Genomic DNA, 25,803 nt, shown 5'->3' on the forward strand with positions numbered 1-25,803 from the left:
GATTAATTTGAATACGATACAACCCACTCAGGATAAAATCTCAAAGGAATACAAAATACAAAATCAATTACAATATCAGCTGCTTAAGCTTCGGTGTGAAGTGGTTCCTTCTGCGTCATCTGCAGTAAGATAAAAAATATCATCAAGTTAATCTGTCCCTACTCTATGTTATGTGACAATCCTACTTCGCAAGTTTCTTCCCTAAAAAGGTGTCAGCAGTTTGACTTCCAAAGAAGTTCAAACTCTCTTTAGCCTCTAAAGGAAATCTTTAAGTTTCAGAAGCAGTACCCTATCTGCCTACCCATTCGCTCTCTAAGGGTCCTCGGCCTACTGCTCCCTTGCGCTATGATGTCTCAGCGCATCTGCTCAAGGCATCTACCCTTGCCTTTGCTCTCGCCTTAGCCTAATGCTAATTGCTCTGCCCTCCTCCCCGGGGTGCTGTCCCTAAAATACACAATCACCGTGTGGGTGGAACGCCCCTTGACGCCCACCACGGACTTTCCCCGATGATGTCAACTTCCTGCTTCTTCCATTGGTCCACTCTTGGCGTCGTCCGTTAAGTTGACCCTTCTCCTTTGGATGTCATCTCCATCATTTCATCGTCGACATTTATCGATCCTTTCAGATCATGTAACATATGAATTTAGACAAGGCCTTAACTCTATGTCTCTTAACTTGACCCTGCTAGGTCCTGTGAATGGTCTTGTCAAAACATAGTCTACATTCTAAGTGTCTCTCCTCACGTTCGAGCAATAAGCTCCGTCCGGCATTGTCACCTTAAATCTAACAAGTGCTAGACTTCTCGGCTCTCACGTCCACATCAAGCTATTTACGACTTTCACAAGCCCTCTAAATTACATACATTTGACTATGCTCCTGCGAGCTCTTGACCAGTTAGGTTACAAACACAAATGACCTAAACTCTTCCAGCATTCCTACAAAAACCCTCTACACAGCATAACCTTTGGCATACATTTATATATTCGTATTTTAGCCTTAGTTATACTTAAACATTCTACATCAAATACATGAAATACATAGAATACGACTGCATAGAATATAACTTATGCATTTTCCTTGGTTACATCTTTATGTGAGTTCTCTTATACATTTATCCACGTTTTTCCACGTTTACGTCTTTCCACGTTATATTTCCTCGCCGCTTCTCCCAATGTAAAGTTACACATTTAAAGTTACACACGTACACGAATTCTACTGTGTACGCTCGATATTTCCTAAGCATTTCTACACATTTCTATACATTTACCCTTCATGTATACGGGTCTTCTAAATCTAATGCATTTTAACGTATAAATACATTTATATTTCCTATACCATGTTATCACATTCATTGGCCTTTATGCTATACTCGCCAACTTTACATTACGAAGTGCGTTTCGTTCCTACGTTTATAACATATACGTCTAGATATGGTTCCTATATACTATATATTCAAATTGCGCTCTCTCAGTTCCCCCCTTTGATGACTTTTAGGAGTCATCACTAAAGCAATTTGAATATCTCTTATACTGAACTAGTTACATCTGTTCCTCTTTTTATCGATTCAAGTGTTCTCAGACTTCTATACTGTTGATCTTGTAGAACAGCTAGTCTCCTTTCTTGGTCTCTCATCGATCTTTGTAACTGGTTCGACCTATACCACTTATACAATTTTACTAATCCTAATAATGTAATTATACAAATTACTACTATTAATACAGGCTTTAAAATGTACCAAACTATACTTTTGCCTAGATTAGCAAACCAACTTCCAACCTTTCCCACTCCATTTCCTACTTTTTCCCAAACATTTATTTTTGATAAATCTTCAATTTCTTGATGAATCTGTGTAATGTTCTGTATGACTTTTTCAAGTGGTTTTGAATTATCAGGTATATAAGTACAACATTCCTGAACTTTCAAAGCTTTACAAACTCCGCCTTCTTTTGCTAATATCACATCTAAAGCAAGTCTGTTCTGTAAAACCATTGCTCTAATCGACTGCATCTCACCCTCAACTAACATTAATGATCTTGCAGTGCTGGCAGACAATCTATCCACAACTGTCGCTAACCTTCTAATCTTAACATCGTTAAGAATCAAACCTAACAATGGAAACATCGCTCCAAATACGTCTCCTACTACTTCTGCATCTCCTACTTCCCTTTTCGTTCTCCTCGAAGCCTTTCCTTCTATTATCGCCAAATCCTTTGCATGATATATTTTGGGGAAGACAATTGCCAAGTAACACGAACCATACCAATTGTCTGGAAGTTTTACATAGGCATTTCTCCCACATACAAAATACACATTCGGAATAGCTTGCATCCCTTTCATAAAATCCTTTGTGTAGTACTCCAGTCTAAAAGAGTGCTCACAACTAACTTCACCTACAAATTCACTCTCATAATACGTTCTGCTTCGAGTTAAACATAACTTTCCTTTCTGCGTTCTATCCAAGGCTATTGGACCATTGCTACCTTTCTTCTTGTGTGCCTTCTCTTCTTCTGTCCAATCTATTTTCCATTGTCCTGACATTTTTAGAATCTTCTGCCGTCTGCATCGATCATCTACTTGTGCTATAAACCTTTTCTCTACTTCTGATACTTTGCAAGTCAGATTATTTCTACGTGCATATGACGTATCTAATGTATCCCAAGGAAGAAAGAATTTAGCCAGTCTATCTTCCTTTTTGTAGTAGTCCCACTTATTCATTTGCTTATAATTCGGAACTTCAGGCAGTACCGAATCATAATTTGAAAAGTAGTACTCAAATCCTTCTCTACCATAAAATATACTAAGCAGTAAACTACATGTTATCCCATAAGTCAATGGGAGATGATGATATCGAATGCCTTCGTCTACGGAAGCCGGCAATTGCATACAAACGTAGCAATCCTTGGCTTCCATGGCATCGATATATTCATACAATAATTTGGCATATGCATTTGACCTAAAGTTTCCTTGTGACTCGTCTATGTGTAATCTACGAGCTTCATCTGCAAGTAACGCCTTTTCACGTGTAACAGTGCTCTCCTCCTTCTTTCCCACAAGAGCAGGTTTCAAAGTCGTTACAATTTTTACATTTGCTACTCTTTTATCGTTTTCATGTCCTGTCATGTAAGATATCGTTACTACTATGATTATGAGAAATATCACTATTGCTATAAGTGAACCTACTATACATCTAGCTTTTCTGTTTGGGTTGCCGTTCTCCATGTTATCAAAACAGCGTACCTCGTTCTCCAGCGAAAGTTCTCTTTCCAGTCTTTGGTTGCTTGTTTGCTTTCACAGTCTTTAAAGCGCTTTTTATCAACAGGTATCTTTTACAACAATGTCTTTTCTTTTCTTAGCAGCAGACAACCCTAGCCCTTCTCCGTCCTCTGAATGTAATCCCTAATTTTATTCTTCTTTCCACTCGGCGCTAGGTTATTTTCTTCTTTATAACATACGTACAAAAGTCTTTTATGCATCAACAATTATTTTCGGACCTGCAGCTTTCACAACAATAATTAACAGTTCAAAACGAATTACTTTTTCTTCTTCTTCTGTCATTTGCTGACCAGCCGTTGGAAATTGTAGTCTATTTAGCACTAGATCTTGAATTTTACTCAAACGTGGGGGTATGGGAAGTGTGAAAGTCAGTAACCCCTCAGTCTCGAGTCCAGGTGCCAACATCCATATTTCCACTGTCACAACTGGATCGAGGTTGATTACTTTCACACTCTTCACTCTCCCAGATTTCTGTCCCCAATACATCTGCTAGATAAGTCCACTCTGGGGTGGCGTACCTTCTGCAGGGCACACGTACCCTTCTCGATCTTCGTGGACTCTCAGTTCCTGAATCTGTCGTTTCTTCCTCCTGGTCCGATTCTTCAGTGATCGGGGCAAGAGTTCTTTCCTTTTTCCTTTCCGAACTTGGCCTTTTCCTTCTCTCCGGCCAACTGGCTTCTTCTCTCTTTGTCTTTCCGCTCCTTGTTCTAGGACCTGTCTCTTGGTCACTCTCAGTTTGTTCGATATCTGTGTCGGAATCCCAATTACTTTCTTCTCCTGAGGCAACTTCGGTCCCACTCGTGTCCTGACCTTCGTCGCCCTGTTCCAACACAGTTTCCGCTTCTTCGATCACCTCCACAGCTTGGCTTTCCCCCTCTATGGCTTCTCCACTTCCCGCCGGATTCTCATCCGAGAGAGGAGCTGTCTCTTCTGGAGGTGTTGGCACTCTTCGGGTGTGTGAGGCATGTATCCAGTTTGGCAGACCTCCACACTTCACTGCGGTATTCGTTACAAGTATGACTTGAAACGGCCCTCGCCAACGCACGTCTAAGCAGTTCTTCCTGACATGTTTCTTCACCAGGACCCAGTCTCCTGGACTCAGGTCATGGCACAAGTCTTGTACTGATGGAACCTCTGCAGCCTGGACCTGGAGGGACACAGAATTAACGGCATCAGATAGTCCCTTGCAGTAGTCCAAGATCAAATCGTCTGTGATGTTCACTAGCGCTGCAGTCGGAACCGATGGCAATCTCATAGCTCTCCCCATTAGCACTTCATGTGGAGAGAGGCCTGTTCTTCTATCAGGTGTGCTACGTATACTCATGAGAACTACTGGAAGTGCGTCTGGCCAACTCAGGGATGTCGATGAACAAACTTTAGCCAGTCTGGACTTGATAGTACTGTTCATTTGCTCTACGATCCCTGAGGCTTCTGGTCGATAGCTGCAGTGTAACTTCTGATCAATATTTAAAGCTGAACACAGCATCTTCACCACTTCGCTATTGAAATGAGTTCCTCTGTCCGATTCCAAAGAGGATGGCACCCCAAATCTTGGTATCAATTCTCTAAGTAACAATTTTGCTACTGTAAGTGTATCGCACCTACGTGTAGGGTAAGCCTCAACCCATCTAGAAAATATGCAAACAATCACTAGCACGTATCTAAGTCTGTTGCATGGAGGCATTTCTATGAAGTCAATCTGCATCCTATTGAAAGGTCCCCCAGACCTTCCTATGTGACTCAAGGTAACTGGTGTTCTCTTACCCACATTTAGTTGCTGACAGATCGTACATCGCTGACACACTGCTTCTGCCGCTACTCTAAATTTAGGGTTAAACCACGTTTGTCTGAATACTCTCACCATAGCATCTCTTCCTATGTGTGCTGATCCATGCAATTTCCTTGCCATTGGACTAATGAATTCATTTGGTAACACTGCCCTTCCGTCGGCAGACACCCAGAAATTCATCTCACTTCTTTCGCACCCTGCTGTTTCCCAGCCCTTTTTCTCATCATCTGGTGCGTTTTCCTGTACTGCTCTCAATTCATCCCACGTATCTACAGTGTCTAACAACATGGTCAATTCAGTCATCTCCTGGATTCCCCCCACTTTTGCATCAGTGTGAGAATATCCCTGCTCTGCGCAGTAACGTGCTACCTCATCCGCATATTTATTTCCTAGTGATACAAAATCCGTATTTTTGGTATGTGCTACACATTTGACCACAGCTATGGCCATAGGTTTTTGCAAAGCCTCTAACAGTAGTTTCACGAATTCTCCATTCCTAATAGGAGAACCCGAGGAGGTCATGTAACCTCTTTGAGACCATAACTGCCCGTAATCATGAACTACGCCGAAACCATACTGGCTATCGGTGTATATGGTGACTCGAAGTCTATCGCCTGCTAAGCAAGCACGAGTCAAAGCCACAATTTCAGCTACCTGTGCGGAGTGTACTCCTTCCAGGCAAGCGGCTTCTATAACTCTGGTAATCGTGCATACTGCATAAGCTGCTCTCAGCTGACCGACATCGTTTCTTACGCATGAACCATCGACGAAGAAAATTTCGTCTGGGTCTGTCAATGGCTCATCTACGATATCAGGTCTCGGTTTGGTACATAGTTCAGTCACATCGAGGCAGTCATGTTCTGTACAATTGTCGTCGTCCACTTCATTCGGAAGTGGCATCAAGGTTGCAGGATTCAAGACAGAGCATCTCTTTAGGGTCACATTCTCGGCAGCCAGTATGACCTGCTCGTAGCGTGTGAGCCTGCTATTCGTCAGATGCTGAGTCTTCGTCCTTGTCATTAACAGTTCTACAGAATGTGGTACATACACCTCTAACGGATGACCCATAACTACGCTTTCAGATCTTTCAATGCTGACACCCGTTGCAGCTACGGATTTGAGACATCCGGGCAACGCTGCGGCTACTGGATCTAATGTAGCCGAAAAGTACGCCACTGGCCTGCGCGCATCTCCATGGACCTGTGCTAATACCGCTAAAGCGCATCCCTCTCTCTCGCAGCAGTAAAGCAAAAAAGGTTTCTTATAATCTGGCATTCCTAAAGCCGGGGCGCGACATAAGTCCTCCCTCAGCTGCAAAAACGCCATCAAACAATCCTTGTCCCATGGTACCGGATCACTTACTCCTTTGTGCGTCAGTTGTAATAGCGGTTTTGCCTTCAGTGAGAAGTTTGCTATCCACTGTCGACAATAACCAACCATGCCTAGAAACATCCTGACCTCTCTTTGTGTCGTAGGCGCATTCATTTTCATAATCGCCTCTATTCTGTCTGGAGACACCTTCCGCTTTCCCTTTTCAATCCTATGGCCCAAGTATTGCACCTCAGTCTTACAATATTGCAACTTACTTGGAGACACCTTGTGTCCGTTCTCAGCCAAGTGATTTAACAAGGTGATGGTGTCTTCTTTGCAAGCTTCCTCAGTTTCTGACGCAACCAGGAGGTCGTCTATGTACTGGACCAGAACTGAATTCTTGGGCAGTACTAGACTCTCGAGATTTCGTTTCAATAACTGGTTAAAGATCGATGGGCTTTCTGTATACCCCTGAGGGATACGACACCATGTTAAGACGCGATCTTCCAGCTTGAAAGCGAAAAGATATTGGCTCTCTTCGTCTAACGGTATCGAAAAGAAAGCCTGGCACAAGTCTATCACGGTAAACCATTCGGCTTGGAACGGTATCTGAAACAATATGACTGATGGATTCGGTACCACTGGACAACATGAGACAACAATGTTATTAATCTTTCGAAGATCCTGCACTATTCTGTATTTTCCACTAGGTTTCTGCAAACCCATGATCGGGGAGTTACATGGACTGCCCACGATCTCCTTCAGTATTCCCTGCTTAATCATGGATTCGATCACAGGCTTAATCCCTGCAATCGTCTCTGGCGTTAGCTTATACTGTGGTGTTCTTGGATACTCAGCATGGGGTCTTACCAAGATTTTTACCGGTTCCACTCCTTTGATCAATCCAATTTCTTCCCCAGTAAAATCCCATACCTCAGCTGAGACTTTCTCTCTCAAGTCTTGCGGAAGCTCCTCCACTGTTAAGGTAGGATAAAGTTCCACACATTCCCTTGAGTTTACAACTTTAAAATCAGCGTCCTCATCATTGGTCTGCACTTCTACTCCCTCAGGGGTGCAATGTATCGTGCAATTCAGTTTGCACAGCAAATCTCTCCCTAATAAGCACACAGGACTAGAATCGCAGATCACAAACTGATGTTCGTCACTGTAATTTCCTATTCTTACCGACACTGGTTCGGTCAAGGGATTCGTCATCCTTTTGTTCGCCACTCCTACCACCTGAACCGTTTCTCCTGACATTGGCAGACCCGGGACTACCGCCGATCTTAACGTGGATCGAGTGGCCCCTGTATCTACCAAAAAGGTCGTAGGACATCCCGCTATCTCCGCCTCTACGTATGGTCCCCTCTGATCTACTTCCAAAGCGGCTCCTAGAGTACAATCTTCCTCCCTATTCGCCCGCTGCCCTGTAAGAGGATCAACGTAGTAGCATTCCTCTCCTCCTACAAACAATGGCATCTGTCTGTAGGTTTTCCCTCCGTTTGAGATGCGAGGTGGTTGAGGAAACGGGGCTCGAGGAGTCTGAGTCCCCCCTTTGACAAACTTGCCCTTCGGGACTGTGGCTCCCTTAACCACGTTGTTCTGGACCTCTTCCTCCTCCTGCTCTAATTCCCCTGACTCAACATTGTAAGGACACTCGCGTCGCCAGTGTCCCACCTCATTACACTGATGGCATCTCGTCGTCTTTTTCAGTGTCGCGATATCCATTCTCGGTCTCGGTCTTTCTTCCTCGTCTCTGCTCTGATTATTCTGTTTCTTTGCCTGCGTTCCTGTTCCCTGCTGCCGCGGTTTATCCTTTCCAGCAGCTTGCATTTGCACTAGCATTAACTTTTCTTTAAGCTTCTTTGCCTTCGAGTCTATCTCGTCACTACAGTACCTTGCATACCTCAGAATCTCGTCTAAAGGTTTGTTCTGCCAACAGATCAAGTGCTGTTGGATCATTAGGCATATTTCTGGTCTTAATCCTAAGACAAACTTTGAAACAAACTGTCCTATGTCCTTGGGATCCATCACATCTAATCCGCTGTATTGCTTGAATGCTTTCAGCAATCTTTCGTAAAACTCATGCACTGTCTCTTTCGGCTCCTGAGTAGTTCGATCTATCTTTACCCAGTCTATGTCTTGCACCGGCACTTTCTCTTTTAGCCATGTTATTACTCTCTCGTACTTTTCCATGACTCTATCAGATGGACCATTCGTCCGGGTATCTCTTGATGGCTCAGAAGTGGGCCATTCAACACTAAGCTTGCACGCCGTCCACAAGTCTCCGGGTACTACGATATCGAACAGTGTGTTCAAATCGATCCACAGTACCTTCGAGATCTTCACGAATCTCTCTACCTGCTTGTACCACTCGACAGGATTGTCCCTAAGCTTTGGGAAGGAATTGGTGAATGCCGCCAAATCCCCCCTACTCCAAGGCACATGAACGTAGCTTCCATTCGCGATTTCTCGCAATGGGAAGGCTTCCATTCGCATCAAGCCTGTGTCTTGGGAGCCCTCAAGTACACTCCGTCTAACAGAGCCCTTTCTGGACCATCTTTCCTCCCATCTATCCAGATCTCTCCATATTCTGATACTTACGATCAATTCCCTTATGTGTACTTTCAGCGCGATCGTTCTGCGATCATCCAAATCCTGATCCGTGCAAGTTAGCCTGTGGTTACTCTGTAAAGCCTTAGTTCGTGACAGGTCTACCATGTACCTGTTTGCTAAATTAGATAAGTTCTCATGAACTGACCTCGCTCTTCGAGTAATATCTTTGGATAGAAACAGTATCTCATCTGGTGTATATGAGTTTAATCTCTCTAGTGGCACTGTACCATCAATCAATTCATCCAGATCTGCCTTCAAACTCATCACATCAAGCCTCTTTGCTTTTATTTCCGCTTTCAGCATCTCAGCTCTGTGTTCTTCTCTCATATCTCTCTCACCTCCACTATGTGCCCTACGCCTGAGCACAGGTGAGTTATGAGGAGTCTTCCTTCCATCTCTTCGTTCCCACCCTTCTAGATCCCAAGCCTTTCCATCGTCCCGTGGGGTATGGTGGAATAATGCTCCTTCCCCCAACCCTACGTTCCGATTTTTCGGCTCGGTTTCTCCAGATGTGAGATAGGATCCACCGTTCGGTTCTAACCCATTATAACTTGCTTGTTGTCTGGTGTCACTTAACAATATGAAAGGCCCTCGCCGATCTTCCGTGTTCCCGTGATCTCTTTCGTGATCACCGGATGCATGGCGAGACGTTTCGCGACTCCCTAAATTCCCATGACTCCTTCCACTATCTCCGGATGCATGTCGAGACGCTTCGCGACTCTCCATGTTTCCGTGACTCCAATGTCTCGCATTCTCACCTGGGGCATGGTGTGTGCACCTAAAGGTATTCTGGTACTCCTGTGTCCTACGTTCCCCTTCACTGAAGGTGACGCGAGGCACTTCGCCACACCCTGCACTTCTGTCTTCGCACATCAGCCTATTACTGTTATCAGTAGGATAGGTATCTCTTCTGCTCTCTTGGCTTCCTCTCTCCCACTCGGGACTGCTTTCGCCAGCTCCACAATGAGAGAGAATCCTGTTATCCTGCTCTCTCCACTCGGATCCCGTTTCTAAACTTTTATTCCGAGCCTCTTCGGCCGCGTCCCATTCTCTCAGATATTCCCTTAATTCCTTATGGGTTTTTGGTTTGGGACCCCTCAAATCCATCAGCCCTCTTCGACCTCCCTGTTCTACTCTGGGACCTGTTGCAGAATCTAATGGGGTACTCCGACTTATTGGTGCTCGTATCTGCCTGTGGGAATTCATTGTGGCATTCCTATTCTCCTCTTCTGCTCTTTCATTGTCCCATCGTGCCTGTTCCTCCTGCTGGACCCCTTCTGGGTTATAGATTGACACAATAGGGCCTATGGTGACCGGGACCTGCAAAGCGTCCGGCATTTGGTATGACCTAGCGCATTGCGTCTCCGGCACCTTCTGGACCACAAATCTTCCCACTACTCTCTGTTCAGAACTAGTTTGGGGTATTTCCTCAGTCTTGTTAGCGTCCCACTCTGTTACCGGGATCGACTTATACTCCCCCCACCTAGCTCCGTCCGTTTGCGGTAATATGGGACTCGCAAGTTCACCGCTGTATGGAGGTGGTCTATCTGTTAACAACCTTTCTATTAGATCCTCCTCCGACTCGCTTTCTTCATCTTCCTGTTCTAGAGGTTTCCTTTCTCCCGTAGCCTCTATCATGGTGAACAGTTTGTCCGCTTCTATCTTTTGTACCCTCCATTTCTTAGCTTCATCGTCCCATTTAGCATCCTGCACTGCTTTTACCGATCTTCTCACTCTTTCTTGTCGCCTCTTTACGCCCCTTTCGTGTGCTGTTCTAAACCACACACCAAGAGCTTCAAACTGTGTTGGCCTCGGTAGAGGTCTCATTGAAAGCATCGTCGCCTTCAGTTGGTTCAACACTTCTAATTTAAACGTTCCAAACCTTGGAAACGCTAGTTCTTTTTGCCCTTCAGTTAGCCTATGCCACTCGGAAATCCACAGTATTGAGTGTAAGCCTACATTTACTGCCATATGATATGCTGGTGTGCCTTCTGGTGGAGCTTCTTCTCCGGCATATAAATTTCTCCTTTTCTTTTTAAAGATTTTCCCTAAACCCTTAAAGCACTTCATTTTGTTAACGTATGATATGTCTTACCTATTTGCGTCTTAATAACAACCACCAATCCCTGTACGACTCTCGCTAGTCAGCCTATCCCAGCACGGTTCTATGCTGACTGACCAATCTCAGCGCGACTCTACGCTGACGTCACTTATCTCTTCTTCAGCAGCTTCCCTCGTTTCTCGACTCGTCTCACGATTTCACATGCGTTTTCATTCATACACTGAAAAATGACTACTTCCGTCCAAGCGATCACTTTTCTCTGACTGTACGGCCACAGTCTACTGTAATTGCTACCTCAACTGGCACAGCGTCTTTCCTCTTACGGTCGGACACTTGCCTCAACTGATAGGTTACTTACACACAGTAAACGTACGACCAGCGTCCGCTACTCATTCACTCACACATACGCTCCCCCTATCATCGGTCTGTCGGGAAATCAATGGTACCTCATGACCCCCTTTCAATGGTAGACAAATTACTCTGGGTGTTCGATACACCCGAACCACTTAAGTCCTCTGGACATAAGATTTCATCCAGTTGCGCGCGCTCACAACTTTCCCTCAATCACACTACAGGCATTCAACTCCGCTTGACATTACAACACAGGAACAACATAAAACACCGCAATCTTGCAACGCATGACCCTTATACTCACTCTCGACCGACTCTGCTGCTTTTCTCTCGACGCACCGTCAGCACCGTCTCCGGCTGAAATTCTTCTTCTGGTCGACGATGACTAGGGACCTTGGGGTAAACTAACCTGGCCTAGGTCGTCTTCCTCAAGAAGATAACCATCCTCTGCTACCAACTGCGGGGAATGAGATTTTGATATCAATTTATGATTATGATAAATTTAATAAAGAATCCCATTCATCTGTTTTGGATCGTTGATATCTGTCATTGAGGAAAGGACCACCCCTGCATTGGTTAGACAAACCCCATTAACTGACGCCACTCTGAAGAACCACTTACAACTGATGAAGTTTCAATAATTTATGTAAAGATTAATTTGAATACGATACAACCCACTCAGGATAAAATCTCAAAGGAATACAAAATACAAAATCAATTACAATATCAGCTGCTTAAGCTTCGGTGTGAAGTGGTTCCTTCTGCGTCATCTGCAGTAAGATAAAAAATATCATCAAGTTAATCTGTCCCTACTCTATGTTATGTGACAATCCTACTTCGCAAGTTTCTTCCCTAAAAAGGTGTCAGCAGTTTGACTTCCAAAGAAGTTCAAACTCTCTTTAGCCTCTAAAGGAAATCTTTAAGTTTCAGAAGCAGTACCCTATCTGCCTACCCATTCGCTCTCTAAGGGTCCTCGGCCTACTGCTCCCTTGCGCTATGATGTCTCAGCGCATCTGCTCAAGGCATCTACCCTTGCCTTTGCTCTCGCCTTAGCCTAATGCTAATTGCTCTGCCCTCCTCCCCGGGGTGCTGTCCCTAAAATACACAATCACCGTGTGGGTGGAACGCCCCTTGACGCCCACCACGGACTTTCCCCGATGATGTCAACTTCCTGCTTCTTCCATTGGTCCACTCTTGGCGTCGTCCGTTAAGTTGACCCTTCTCCTTTGGATGTCATCTCCATCATTTCATCGTCGACATTTATCGATCCTTTCAGATCATGTAACATATGAATTTAGACAAGGCCTTAACTCTATGTCTCTTAACTTGACCCTGCTAGGTCCTGTGAATGGTCTTGTCAAAACATAGTCTACATTCTAAGTGTCTCTCCTCACGTTCGAGCAATAAGCTCCGTCCGGCATTGTCACCTTAAATCTAACAAGTGCTAGACTTCTCGGCTCTCACGTCCACATCAAGCTATTTACGACTTTCACAAGCCCTCTAAATTACATACATTTGACTATGCTCCTGCGAGCTCTTGACCAGTTAGGTTACAAACACAAATGACCTAAACTCTTCCAGCATTCCTACAAAAACCCTCTACACAGCATAACCTTTGGCATACATTTATATATTCGTATTTTAGCCTTAGTTATACTTAAACATTCTACATCAAATACATGAAATACATAGAATACGACTGCATAGAATATAACTTATGCATTTTCCTTGGTTACATCTTTATGTGAGTTCTCTTATACATTTATCCACGTTTTTCCACGTTTACGTCTTTCCACGTTATATTTCCTCGCCGCTTCTCCCAATGTAAAGTTACACATTTAAAGTTACACACGTACACGAATTCTACTGTGTACGCTCGATATTTCCTAAGCATTTCTACACATTTCTATACATTTACCCTTCATGTATACGGGTCTTCTAAATCTAATGCATTTTAACGTATAAATACATTTATATTTCCTATACCATGTTATCACATTCATTGGCCTTTATGCTATACTCGCCAACTTTACATTACGAAGTGCGTTTCGTTCCTACGTTTATAACATATACGTCTAGATATGGTTCCTATATACTATATATTCAAATTGCGCTCTCTCAGCGATAAAAATCCACCGAAATGCATGAATATCGCTGAAAAGTCAGTGATATTCATGCATTACCGAGCTAATGCTCTTAGCCATGTTATCCACCTACCATTGGGTAACATGGCTAAGAACTGCTCTGGGCAGCGAATATTTCCAAAAGTGCGCCTTTCTACGTAATAGGAGATAGCGATGTTAGCAACTGTTTACAGTCGCTAACATCTTGGCACGTCCACTTTGCATGTCAAATATCGCTGACATGCAAAGTGGGCCCCAAGATGATCGCTATCTCCTACTAGCTGTCGCTAAATGGTGTTAGCTACAGCTAGGTAATAGGGCGATAGAATTATCGCCGCTTTAGCGGGAAAATTCCTGCCAAAGCGCCGATAAGTCCCTTGGTAATATGCCCCGTAATGCCTTGAGTATCATGGACTACTGAAAATCGGAGTAATCCTGTTGTGCTACTTGGTGGTTTCTTTGTACTAGGCTAACTGTTGCATGTAACTTGGAATGCTTAATACTTAGTTAAAGAAAGAGGGTACACTTGAATTGAAAGCTTTTTTTTTAAAGCTGATAGTTCCACTTGTTTTGCTATAGATGATAGATTCTGCACGTTCATGGATTTTCACAATAATGTAGGACATATTCACATTTTCTCCTGCAAAATCCTGGTTGAACCTGGGAGCCCTCAAACCCTCTACAATGTCCAGACACGAAGGTAAACTCTATATTGTTTACAATTTAAATGGGTGATGGCAGCCACGGTCCGTGGAGAGAGTTGCTGTGGGGCAGGGAGGCGGGACGGGGGAGGGGCAGGGTGGGGGTTGATAAAAACCGGCATATGCATATTTGGAGGTAAGTAAACAATTTAATTAACAAAACGAATTTCGTAGCGTGCCCTGCATCGCATTTTGATATGAAGGGCACGCTAAGGTTCTTTATGCATTTAGAGTCAATTGTTTAAAGGGTGAGTTTATAATATGGCCTTAGTGACAGCCGTATCGGGCTCTACCAGCATTAAAGGCCCGCTCCAGCATTAAAGGCCTGAGCTGAAGGTGAAGGCATTGAACAAGGGAGTGGTCCTTTAATGGCCAGTAGAACCCGCTACGAAGGGCTATAAGGCTTTTGGAATATTCTGTCAGGAGAGGACAGAAGGTTCTATTTGTAAAACTAAGCCCACAACAGCTGTGAACAAACATTAGAATGTTGGAGTGCCAGGCTTCTACAGGCCATCAGAAGCCCCACTCCATTGTTTTCAAAAGAGCTCCCAATATTCCAGTGTCTGGATCTGAACTGAGTTTATTGGAAGCAGACCTTTAAAATGGCTTATAGATACAGAAAATATGAACATGAACTTTTTCTGAGTTCACTGAGCTAGAGATGCAAATTATCATCTTGTTAACCTCAAGTAATGGCTTGCACTGGTAGCTCATACACAATAAAGGAGGCCCGCTTCTGTTTTCAGTCTGGGACCAGGGGAAATCTTAGGAGAAAGCAACGAAAGTCCCTACAAGAGCCACAGAAGTGGTCCGAATGTACCAAGATACCCTACTTTTAACAACAATACCAATCTCACAGTAGTCAAGAACCTCCAAATTTCAGAAAAACAAAAACATAAAAGTATAATATATATATTACAACAACTTCTACACGGCTAATAATTATACATTGAAAAGCTAATAATTATACATTGACATTATGAAGGATGCCTCTTGTTCAAGATAGTAAGCAGAGTGAGAACATTTTTAAAATTGTACAAATGTGTATTTATTCAATAGTATTGCTGTTGTATAATAGTCACAAAGACTGGCAAAATACATCCATTTATGAAAAATACATGTTATCTAAAAACAATAACGTTAAAAAACCAATATACGGCAATAGTTAAAATGTTCACAAGAACAGGGGTCCCCTTGTGAACATTTTAACTATTGCCGTATATTGGTTTATCTTGAACAAGAGGCATCCTTCATAATGTCAATGCATGATTATTATCCATATAGAAGTTGTTGTAATATCTATATTGTACTTTTATGTTTTTGTTTTTCTGAAATTTGGAGGTTCTTGACTATTGTGAGATTGGTATTGTTGTTAAAAGTAGGGTATCTTGGTACATTCGAGACCACTTCTATGGCTCTTGTAGGGACTTTCGTTGCTTTCTCCTTGCACTGGTAGCTGTCATCAGTTGCTTTCATGCAAAGTATTTTTTGTCACAACATGGGCCCTGTTGGCAGCCGCGGCCCATGCAGGTAAGAGTGGTGGAGCTGGGTGGGGGGATTTCGATGGACGATGATGAGGGGAAATTAAATAAATAATTCATTTTACCTAGTCATTGTCTGTCAACCCCCCACCACCACCTGGCCACACCGCTCCTACCTGCACAGGCTGCTTCTGCCTGTTGGGGAAGGTGCCCCGGGATGCAACTGCCACATGCACCTGCTTGGTAACCTCTCACCAGGGCACTTTATATCACAGAAGGGGTCTGCAGATGCTTGTGTGGCCCCTTCTGAAATACAGATAGTGCTGGCGTTCGTGTAGCACAAGTGATATCTTAAGAGGGCATTCCCTACTTTGCATAGGGGCGTGGTCACATGCTCATAATGGAATCTGCACCTGCACCTTATTGCAGACTATTTATGGTCAGGATGTGCATGCAAATATATGCTTTTCATAGAGTTAGCTGAGAATGATTAGGGATTTTTGTCAATCCCTTAAAAGTTCTGAATATGCTCAAATCAGAAGTGGATTCCTGCAAGAAATAGATTTATGACATTTGAATGTACCTCTGTTTTCACAAACCCCTAATTTAAACATTGCATTGGCTTCTCATACTACATGGTGAAATACCAGCTAGGTCAGCTCTAAATCTGCGTCTATATTAAAATAATTCGAGAACAGTTTTCTCAATAACAAAAAAATAAAATGGCTAAACAAAGTTTTACACATGAGTAAATATGATTTTCTCTCTGAAAATGTAAAAATCCTTACATTTTTACAACGACCATATTCACAATCGTTTTTCCTTACAGTAATAATCAAATACACCACTTTCTTTAGCGAGTTCTAAACCTATGAGATCTATTTTAAATAATTAGTATTTTAGTTCACAGGAGGAAATGCTACAAAACGACGTCATCACAAAAATCCATCCTAATACATTGATAGTTTCTTTTTAATATATATTTAGATGAAATTCTTTGTTGATAAGTCGATGTTCGTGTTCACTCACTCGCCTGATTTTTCGATTTATAAAGTTTTTATACATTCTTTATGCTTTACAGATGTGTGTCACATTTGAAAAATGCTTCAACCGTCACTATTTTAAATTCACTCCTTGGTTGATAACAGGCACCATTATATGTGAAACACGCCTGTCAGACATCTTATTTTCTTTTGTAATTACCACATTCTGAGTTCCATAAAGCCACACATTGACACTCTGCAATGTGATTGTGATGTGCATGGAATTGTTCACGTTTTTATAAAGCATGATGCTAGGTTTAAGAAACATAATATATTATTTTGATTGATACATAGGTGTTATTTATGGCATCGATTTTATTTATAATGTTGATTGCCTATTCACTTATTGTTCAACATTTTAAGCTGTATTGCATAATATGGTATTTTAATTAATTTTCTCCTTTTCTTGAAATAATAAAGATATTAGAACAAAAACAAAGAAACAAAATATATTACGTTTTCAAAATATGAAATGTCTCTTATTTAACTCTTTGTTAAGCCGGCTGCTTAACATTCAACTTGTCTTTTACATATTAAAGGAACTCGGATCTGAAGATGAAGGTGAAAGAAATCTCGAAAACGATTTTTCAACTACAACTCTTGGTCGTTTGCAAGTCCCTCGAGACAATGACTCGAGCAAAGAGCAACCCTGCATTAACATCGTCCACAGCCTTCCAGGGCAACAAGTTGTGGAGGAAAACTTTGATGGACCTAAAGGAAAACATTTTGAAACTGATACTTCTGAACACCGACCTACTGGAAAACCAATGCAGGCTAAGAATGTTGTCAGGAGTGAGGGACGAGAATATCAAACAACACCCACTTCAAACCACATACCGTTGAAACCCTGTGACACCAAAACCATGCACCGGAAATATGCCAACTTGCTTAATTCAAAACAGGCCACGGATCAGGAGGATGAAAACTATGACGAAGTCAAGCAACTCTTGGAAAGGCACCCTGGGAATATACCCTTCCATGACCCTGTAACCTACATGTCCATGGCTGGCCAGACAAAATCAGTCCCGGAATACAAAGTACTGGCTTTTCCTGATTTATGGGGTCACTGCTTACTTCCTCATCGGCACTTCATGCTAGATCGAAAGTGTGGAGTTCAGAGGTGATGCGGTTTACCTGGTATTTTTTTGTTTTAATCCTTTACTAACAGCATATTTGTACATAACTCACCTCATCCATTAGGAAAACATGATAACATGGTTAGCTTCAATGATAGTTACTAGGCTAACTAGATCCTGAAGAACCATTTTTAACAGGATATTGGTATACTTAAATAGGTATCACATAATTCAATTAATGTATAAGTCACATTCTGCAAAAAAGGAATTGTAGTCCGATGAAAAATGATGATTTAACATTATTCAACAAAAGTGCATTATAGCTGAGCATCAGTTTGGTTAAATGGAAGGTTAAATGTTTGTTTTCTAAACGACAGTCAGTAGTTTAAGAACTACATTGAATCTTATGTTTAATAGTTCGATAAGTAGCTTATGCATTAATAATATATTAACAAAGATATTGTAGAATTAAAAACACTACCATTTGCAAAACCACACGTATGCATTATTGTATTTCTGCTAAAAACAAAAATACATTTGCCATTAGAAAACATGCTTTACGTCACTGGCTAAGTGAAATATGTTTCAATGTGAAAGTAAAGATGTGTCTGTAGATCAATGGCATTATATTCAGTTCAGTTCAATACCTTTATTCGATTATTATGAAGAAAAAATAACCATAAAAGTACAATTAATATATCACAATTTCAAATTTTAAAAAGTTGTAGAAACAAACATGGTGCATTATAAATAAACTGTTTAAATGTCATACATGAATTGATTTCTGTGACCTAAAAACATTTTTTAAGAATGCAGAAACAGATGCAACAGTTAATATATTATCTAGTTTCTGGATGGCTAAAAAGGCAGGAAGACATTGCCTGAGTTCCATACTCTTCAATATTGGTACAATCCACCTTGTCCTAGAAATAGTATAAAAGTTACAGGATAGCAAGATATGCATGTCCGATTGGCTGGACAAATCGTCGCATAGACATTTACACAATTGTCTTGTCCAGTCATTCATCTTGGTGAAACTTAAGAATCTAAATAAAATGTTTAACCTAAACCATATTAAAAGAAACCTTTGAAAATCACTCATGTGCAGCTTAACATGCTGTTGAATATTAAAAGTGGTCATTGTTAGATGATGAGCCACAACAGAAATCTTTGTCATCTCGATATTAGTTCTATAATCTCCAAAATATGTCATACAAAGATTTTTAAGTTCTTTCCTGGAGACCTGGTGCATCGATAAGGGATCACTATAGTATTCTTGGTGGCCTATTTGTGCAAGGAACACCTTTACGTAGAATAACCATCTTATCTTACTAGCATTATCAAGACTCATTGCATTCTTCAAGACCAAACGGTTAAAAACACACTCCTCGGTTGTCCATACCCTGTGCCACAGAAGAACCAGTTGTACCTTGATAACATCTTCTAGGTATGGTTGTCCATGTTCAGCATGGCAAATGTACGTGGAGACACTATCCGGGACTGCTAAAAGATACGTCACCTATAATGATTTCCCATTTACATAGCCACATATTCCGGCACCATAAATTGCAATAACTACACACGTTGCTCTATTAACGCATAAAAGTTCCCTGATCGGTCGTCTGCCCATTTTTCTACTAAAATTTGTCAAAGCCATTAAGGATTTACAGAACAGTAACCTACTTGATTTTATCGCGTTATTCCATGATCCCCAATGATCAAATATTATACCCAAATAGGGAAAAGTGGGGGTAAAATCCAATCGTTTCGAGTTAATGTACATTACTTTTTTCTTTTTATCTGCACCAATACCACAATTCATACAGAACGTTTTCGTACAATTAATTCTCAAATCCAAGTTTGTCATGAATTGGGAGAAAGATGTAAACATCCTTTGCATGGCCACCGGCGTCCGGGCCATCAAGATCGCGTCATCCGCATATAGGAGTGCAGGGACAGATCTATTAGCTATCATGGGCATGTCCCTGCACTCCTGTAACAATGTTCTTTCTAGGTCATTAATATAAATTGTAAGCAAAAAGGGGGCGAGAAAGCATCCTTGCCGCATTCCTCTTGAAATACTAAAGGGCCTAGCACATTCCCTGTTCTTGGCAAATCTAACTTTTCCCCTTGCTCCTGAATAAAGCTCCCTAAGGAAAAGAATTATATTTTCATCTACCCCTAATTTTTCCAAGATCAACCATAGTTTACTGTGGGTAACCCAATCGAAGGCTGATGTTAAGTCAACAAAGGTTAAAAATGTGCAACCTCCCTTGGGTTTGTCATATTTTTCTAAAAGAATGTGTAAATTAGGGCCCTGGTCAACGGTGCCAATGCCCTTCCTAAATACATACTGAAGATCACTAATTATCGAGTGATCTTCAGCCCATGATTGTAATCTAGTTAAAATCACGCGACCAATAATCTTAATTGTTGAGTCTAATAAAGATATAGGACGATAGCACGAACAACTTGTTCTATCTCCCTTTTGGAATATGGGTACAATAATAGACTCATACCATGATGGTAACAATCCGGTCCAGCAGCATGCATTAAACAATTTCTTGAGCAGTGGACCCCATAAGGCCAAGTTATTTTTATACAAATCAACCAGCACCCCATCCAGACCCGGAGACTTTCCTTCCATACTGGCTTTAATACCCAAGTTAACTTCGTTCAGGGTTCAGGTATGTGGGGGCTCCTCGTCCACTACATTCTCAATTTGTACCTGCTCTGATGCAGTCGAGGCACAGTATAAATCTGCATAATGTGATACCCATTTGCTCTCTGATATGGCTATTTCTACACTTGCTTTTGCTTTATCATTTAAAAAAGGGGCATTATCTGCTTTCCAGAAAGATATAGTATCTTTTTTCAAGAAATGCTTGCACACGGCCTCCCATGCTTCTTTTTTTAATGCATCTTTTCTTTTTTTCAGGATCGTCTTATAGATCTTTCTCAAGTCCCTTATTAAAATCTGGTCTTCATCACTGGCATTTAAGGCACGCTTAAGATTAGAATATGCCTTAGTGCAAGCTGTGTCAAACCAGCCTACTGTATTTTCTCTAAAGTTATTCGTTTCTACCCATAGGCTTGTTTTAATATGTGAAGAAATTACTGAAAAGTTTCTAATAATTACAAGATTGTCTGAATTTTCATCCAGACAAACACCGATATTAGGTTCACATTTCTTTACTAGGTTGTAGAGAAAATCTTCTGGGATCACTTTTGTCCATTTTAGGGAATACACATTTTGTCTATTCAGGACAATATTATCTATAAGCTGCCTTGGTGTATTATTCTTATCAGAGTCATGATGGGGCGTTATGATTTCAACACTTAGGGGAAAATGCTCGCTCAGAGCGGTATCCAAGGTATTAAAGTTCTTGACTAGTCCACTGTATCTAGCAGATATCAATATATAGTCAATTATTGAAAAAACACCTCTGCCATTGTATGTGAGACAAAAAGGGACCTCTGGTTGACAGATTCTATTAGCAAAACCCAGGTCATGGGAAAACATAATTTCATTCATAAGGTCCCCGCATACAGTATGTTCAAAGTGCATTAGACTAATCTCTTTGTCCAGCATTAAACTACATGTCCCTAACTCCCCTCTTTTACATAAATAACAATTAAAATCCCCTCCCCAAATAACAAAAATTTCTTTAGATTTACATCCTACCAGGCTTTTAACATCTACCCTCAATGTTTTAAGCATATCTTCCATTGCCTCAGACGAAGCATTGTTATAAAAATTTACTATGATCAAACAGAGCACTTTATCAATATGTATCCAGATTGTGTGATAATATCTATTATTATGGGGCATCTTTATTTTCTCACATTTAAGAAGATTCAATATATAGGTACAGAGCCCCCCTTTAGCCCTACCTTATGTTGAGCCTATTGCTGGGGTAAATAATGTTTTAAAACCCCACAGATGATTTGCCTCTGTAACCCAGGTTTCTTGTACACTCAGTATGTCGTACTCATTTACGAGATCAATCCAGATTTGGTTAGACACCTTTGTTTTTAGACCTGCAACATTCCAAAACATGATCAACCATTTCCCCTTTTTAATTGTGCTATCTACTCGGCTGATGCAGCCAGAATTATTACTAGTGTTGATGTTATTTTCAGGTATGATGTTTGCTACTGTGCCATATTCCGCCACTACACCAATCTCTTCAGTATTAGTTACCCCAGATCTCACACAATGATCCAATTGAAAACAATTTACTCCATCTAGGGGATCACCATTTGTTTGTGTTACATTTAGTACATTTAACTTCACATTAACAGTAGAGTTCCTGAAACTCAGTCAATCTACTCATTCAAGCCCATAAAGCATGTCAAAGCGATTAAACGTCGGTATATTAAATAGATTTTTATGCAAATTCATGGAACTTCTTCGTTGTACCCCCGATGAATACAAATTTAATGACACATTGAAAGCGGGGGGCTCCCAATTAGAGAACGTGTGGCTTTTAAAGCACTGTGCGTTGGCCACCGAATCTTGCAAGGGAAAGGACCCTCCTTCCTGCACAACCTGCTTGCACCATACCATCCAGCCCGCCAATTAAGATCTAGCGGGACAGGGATGGTGGTGGTGCCTAAGTTCAGGAGAGTGAGAATGGGAGGCCATTCCTTCCGGGTCTTGGCAGCCCAACACTGGAACAAATTGCCTCTGGAACTCCGGCTGGAGAAATCAGAGTCCAAGTTCTGCAAAAAGCTGAAAACATTCCTGTTCCCCAAACAGCAGGGCTAGGGTATGCTTAGGGGTCACATCCTGCAGTAGTTCGCTCACCACAGAGCAGTCCGTAGCGCGGGGACACACTAGTACAGTGTAACCAGGCGCTTTATAAGCTTATATAACATAACATAACATAAATCAACAGTTTGTATACCACTTATCCCTCTTTGGTGGAACCAGTCACAAATGTGACGAACCACCCATCTATCCCTAAAATGAACAATGATACAATCACCAGCTAAGTCCTTTGATCTATGACCCACCCAACTTACTCTTCGTGCATGCAATATTTCACTATGTATGTAAGAAGGGAGGGGTCTATTATTGTTTAGTCAAAAGGTTTCCTTATTTTTTAAATCGGAATAAGTTTCTATCTTATCATTGTCCAGCTCGGGAACCCCAGTCAATACAACCACCTATGGAAAGGAGTCTGGTGGTAAATCAATGCATGGTTGGGTGCACTTTGTTTTTACAGGATTTGTTGTTTCCTTAGCTACACATGTTGATTTTTGATCTTGTCCCAGAACCCGTAATTCCTTTTCCAGCCCCCCTCCCCTTACCCCTTGACGTTCCTCTCTTCCTTGTATCAGTGTCCCACTTTGGGTACTTATGCCAGCCACGCATACTTTTACAATGCATACCTTTACAACGCATTTTTTACACCTCAACATCCATTACAACGCATTCCATTACAACGCATGCCATTACAACAAAATCTTTGAAACTATCTTTACAACGCATACCACTACAACGCATACTACATTTACAACGCATACCATTACACCGCATACCATTACATTGCATATATGGTAAGTATTGGATAGTGTAGGGGTAAACATTACTATTCTAACTCCAGGGGGTGCAACAGTAGGGTAAGTGTTGGATAGTGTAGGGGTTAAAATTACTATTCTAACTCCAGGGGGTGCAACAGTAGGGTAAGTATTGGATAGTGTAGGGGTACAAATTACTATTCTAACTCCAGGGGGTGCAACAGTAGGGTAAGTGTTGGATAGTGTAGGTATGCTTTGTAGTGACATGTGTTGTAATGGTTGCGTTGTAATGGCATGTGTTGTAATGGATGTTGCGGTGTAAAAGTTTCGTTGTAAAGGTAGTGCGTTGTAAAAGTTGTGTTGTAAGTGTTGTTTCCCGCCTGGCTAGTTCCACATAACATTAATGAAGGCGTATTAGGTGCCTTTGGAATGTGCAATGGGGGAATTATGGTTATGGGTTCTCGTGCTATGTTACTTTCCACAGCACTTGGCTTGGGTATACTCTCTACACATTTTTTCACCATATCAAAATTTACTGTAGTTAGCTGTTCAAATGGTCCCAATCTTTTGCTAATCATTTTCAGCCTCTCTAACATGGGTGGCATTAAGGATTTAATCAAGTGTTCTACTTCTTCCAAAATTCCTTTGACAATTTGAGCCGAAGACAGGGGAGAACCATCTTTCTATACCGGCAAGGCCCTTGACGGGGGAGAAGATGTAGGTGAGGGTACAATAACTAAAGGGGCCCAGATCTCAAGTTCGCCATTCTTAGTTACTCGAGACGTTTTTGTTATCTTAGAACATCTACTCTTATGTGAACCCCCTCCAGGCTTCGTCTTAGCAGTGGATGCTGAAACTTGTTTTAAAGGTTGGGGGTTGTGGTTGGATCTCGATGTAGACCTTGTAGGTAAGTGCGGGGATGTTTTATTAAGTGTATCATCCAAAACGGAATCATTAATTAAACCAATAGGGCTCGGGTCTTTTGTCGCAAGTTGATTTGGCAACTCCTGTACCTGATGGTCATTATCTTCTACCACAATTGTGTGGTTAGAATTAGTGTGCATTAGTTGTACTGGTTGTTTTGGTGATATTTCTGACATTATTCCCCCTAGTGATGATCGTTTGGAGTACATAGGGTCCAATGAGAGGCAATAGTCAGTCAGAGCTATCTCATGCGCTAATACTGATGTGGTCCTAGTTATAAATTGGTCTAAGGTACCAGCAACACTCCCGCCCGTCACTACTTTCTTCCCTTTCCGTACACGTGCTGCCATTATTCCTGTGCCTTCGACTATAAAACGTAACTGAACCACTGATTAAAACAAACTTACAGTCGCAGTTAATATAGTCCCTACGATAGTAACATTGTTCGAGGATTGGCCCAGCCAGACTCCTTCAGTCTCTGATGGGCTCTGACGGGCCCGCCCTTAGTCTGCGCGCGGTCCGCGTGAGCGTCCCACGTTTTGGGAGGCTCAGCGCACTTTTACCTGCCTTCTGGCCTGCAAGATGACGTTTCTGGCATGCCCCAGAGAGGAATGCCGGGAATGAAGGTCCGAGACCGCCCGCGTTCACCAGCTGCGGTGCGGTCTCCCCAGCCAGCAAAGGAAATGCGGTGGCGTGGTGGTCCTCGGCATGATGCCTGGTAAGTGGAGCCTGCTCCGCTCAGCAGGAGACTCAATTACAATAATTTAACTGTACACCTCAAAACAATTTTCCTTGTATGCAGTTTTTGAGCAAGCAAGACAATTTACCCGTGTAAAGTCTTAATGTGATTGTTTAATGTCTTGAATATAGTATTTACGGTTTGACATAACATGGGATATTAGCAATGCTTGTTAAATTCCAATTATTCATCAATACACACCTTCAGTGATGGCAGTTCCTTCGGCCAGCCCTTATGAAATGCATTTATTGCATCAGTATTAAGATTTGCGTGACATTGATTTGCTGAAACTGCATGATCCTTCAAAGAGCAAAAAGTTATAGGGGTGGTCCCAAAAGTGCAAAATTTCTTGTTAAGGTACATCAGAAAAACCTTCATGACTAAAGCTAGAATTGCAGGGTAGATTTTGAAGAAACTTTCATGAGGTGAAGCAGACTGATCCAACTAGTGATACTTTGTGGCTTGTGACAATCTATTCAGTAGTTTTTAAAAACAATGACAAATATAAATCAAAAGAACTAAGGGCCTCATTATGATGGCAGTCAGACAAGCATCCAACCGACATCGTAGCGGGATGGAGACCAGCTGACAAGAAGTCGGTAGCTCCACCCACCATATTAAGATGCAACCGCCATGTAGGTGGTTAGAAACATCTCTTTCCTATTGTGGCTTGTACTGCGGCCCAGAAAAGGGCTGCAGCACAAGACGCAAAAGAAAAAGGGATGTTTTTAAACATCTGTGTGCTAGGCACCATGTGGTTCTGGAACAATGATGTTTAGGGGCATCAC

General features: G+C 41.9%; 1 protein-coding gene across 2 annotated transcripts in view; it reads left to right on the forward strand.

Annotated features, from left to right (window-relative positions):
• The window catches only part of AGBL1 (AGBL carboxypeptidase 1), a 3,462,078-nt gene that overhangs the window by 999,001 nt on the left and 2,437,274 nt on the right, over positions 1 to 25,803 (forward strand). For both annotated transcript variants that reach the window (XM_086958112.1, XM_086958114.1), the window contains exon 11: positions 17,290 to 17,870. In XM_086958112.1, the coding sequence (XP_086814238.1) occupies positions 17,290 to 17,870 (581 nt within the window). The remainder of the gene's footprint in view (positions 1 to 17,289; positions 17,871 to 25,803) is intronic.

This window comes from Lissotriton vulgaris, chromosome 2_1, assembly GCF_964263255.1.
Source record: "Lissotriton vulgaris chromosome 2_1, aLisVul1.2, whole genome shotgun sequence".
Taxonomy (NCBI): Eukaryota; Metazoa; Chordata; class Amphibia; order Caudata; family Salamandridae; genus Lissotriton; species Lissotriton vulgaris.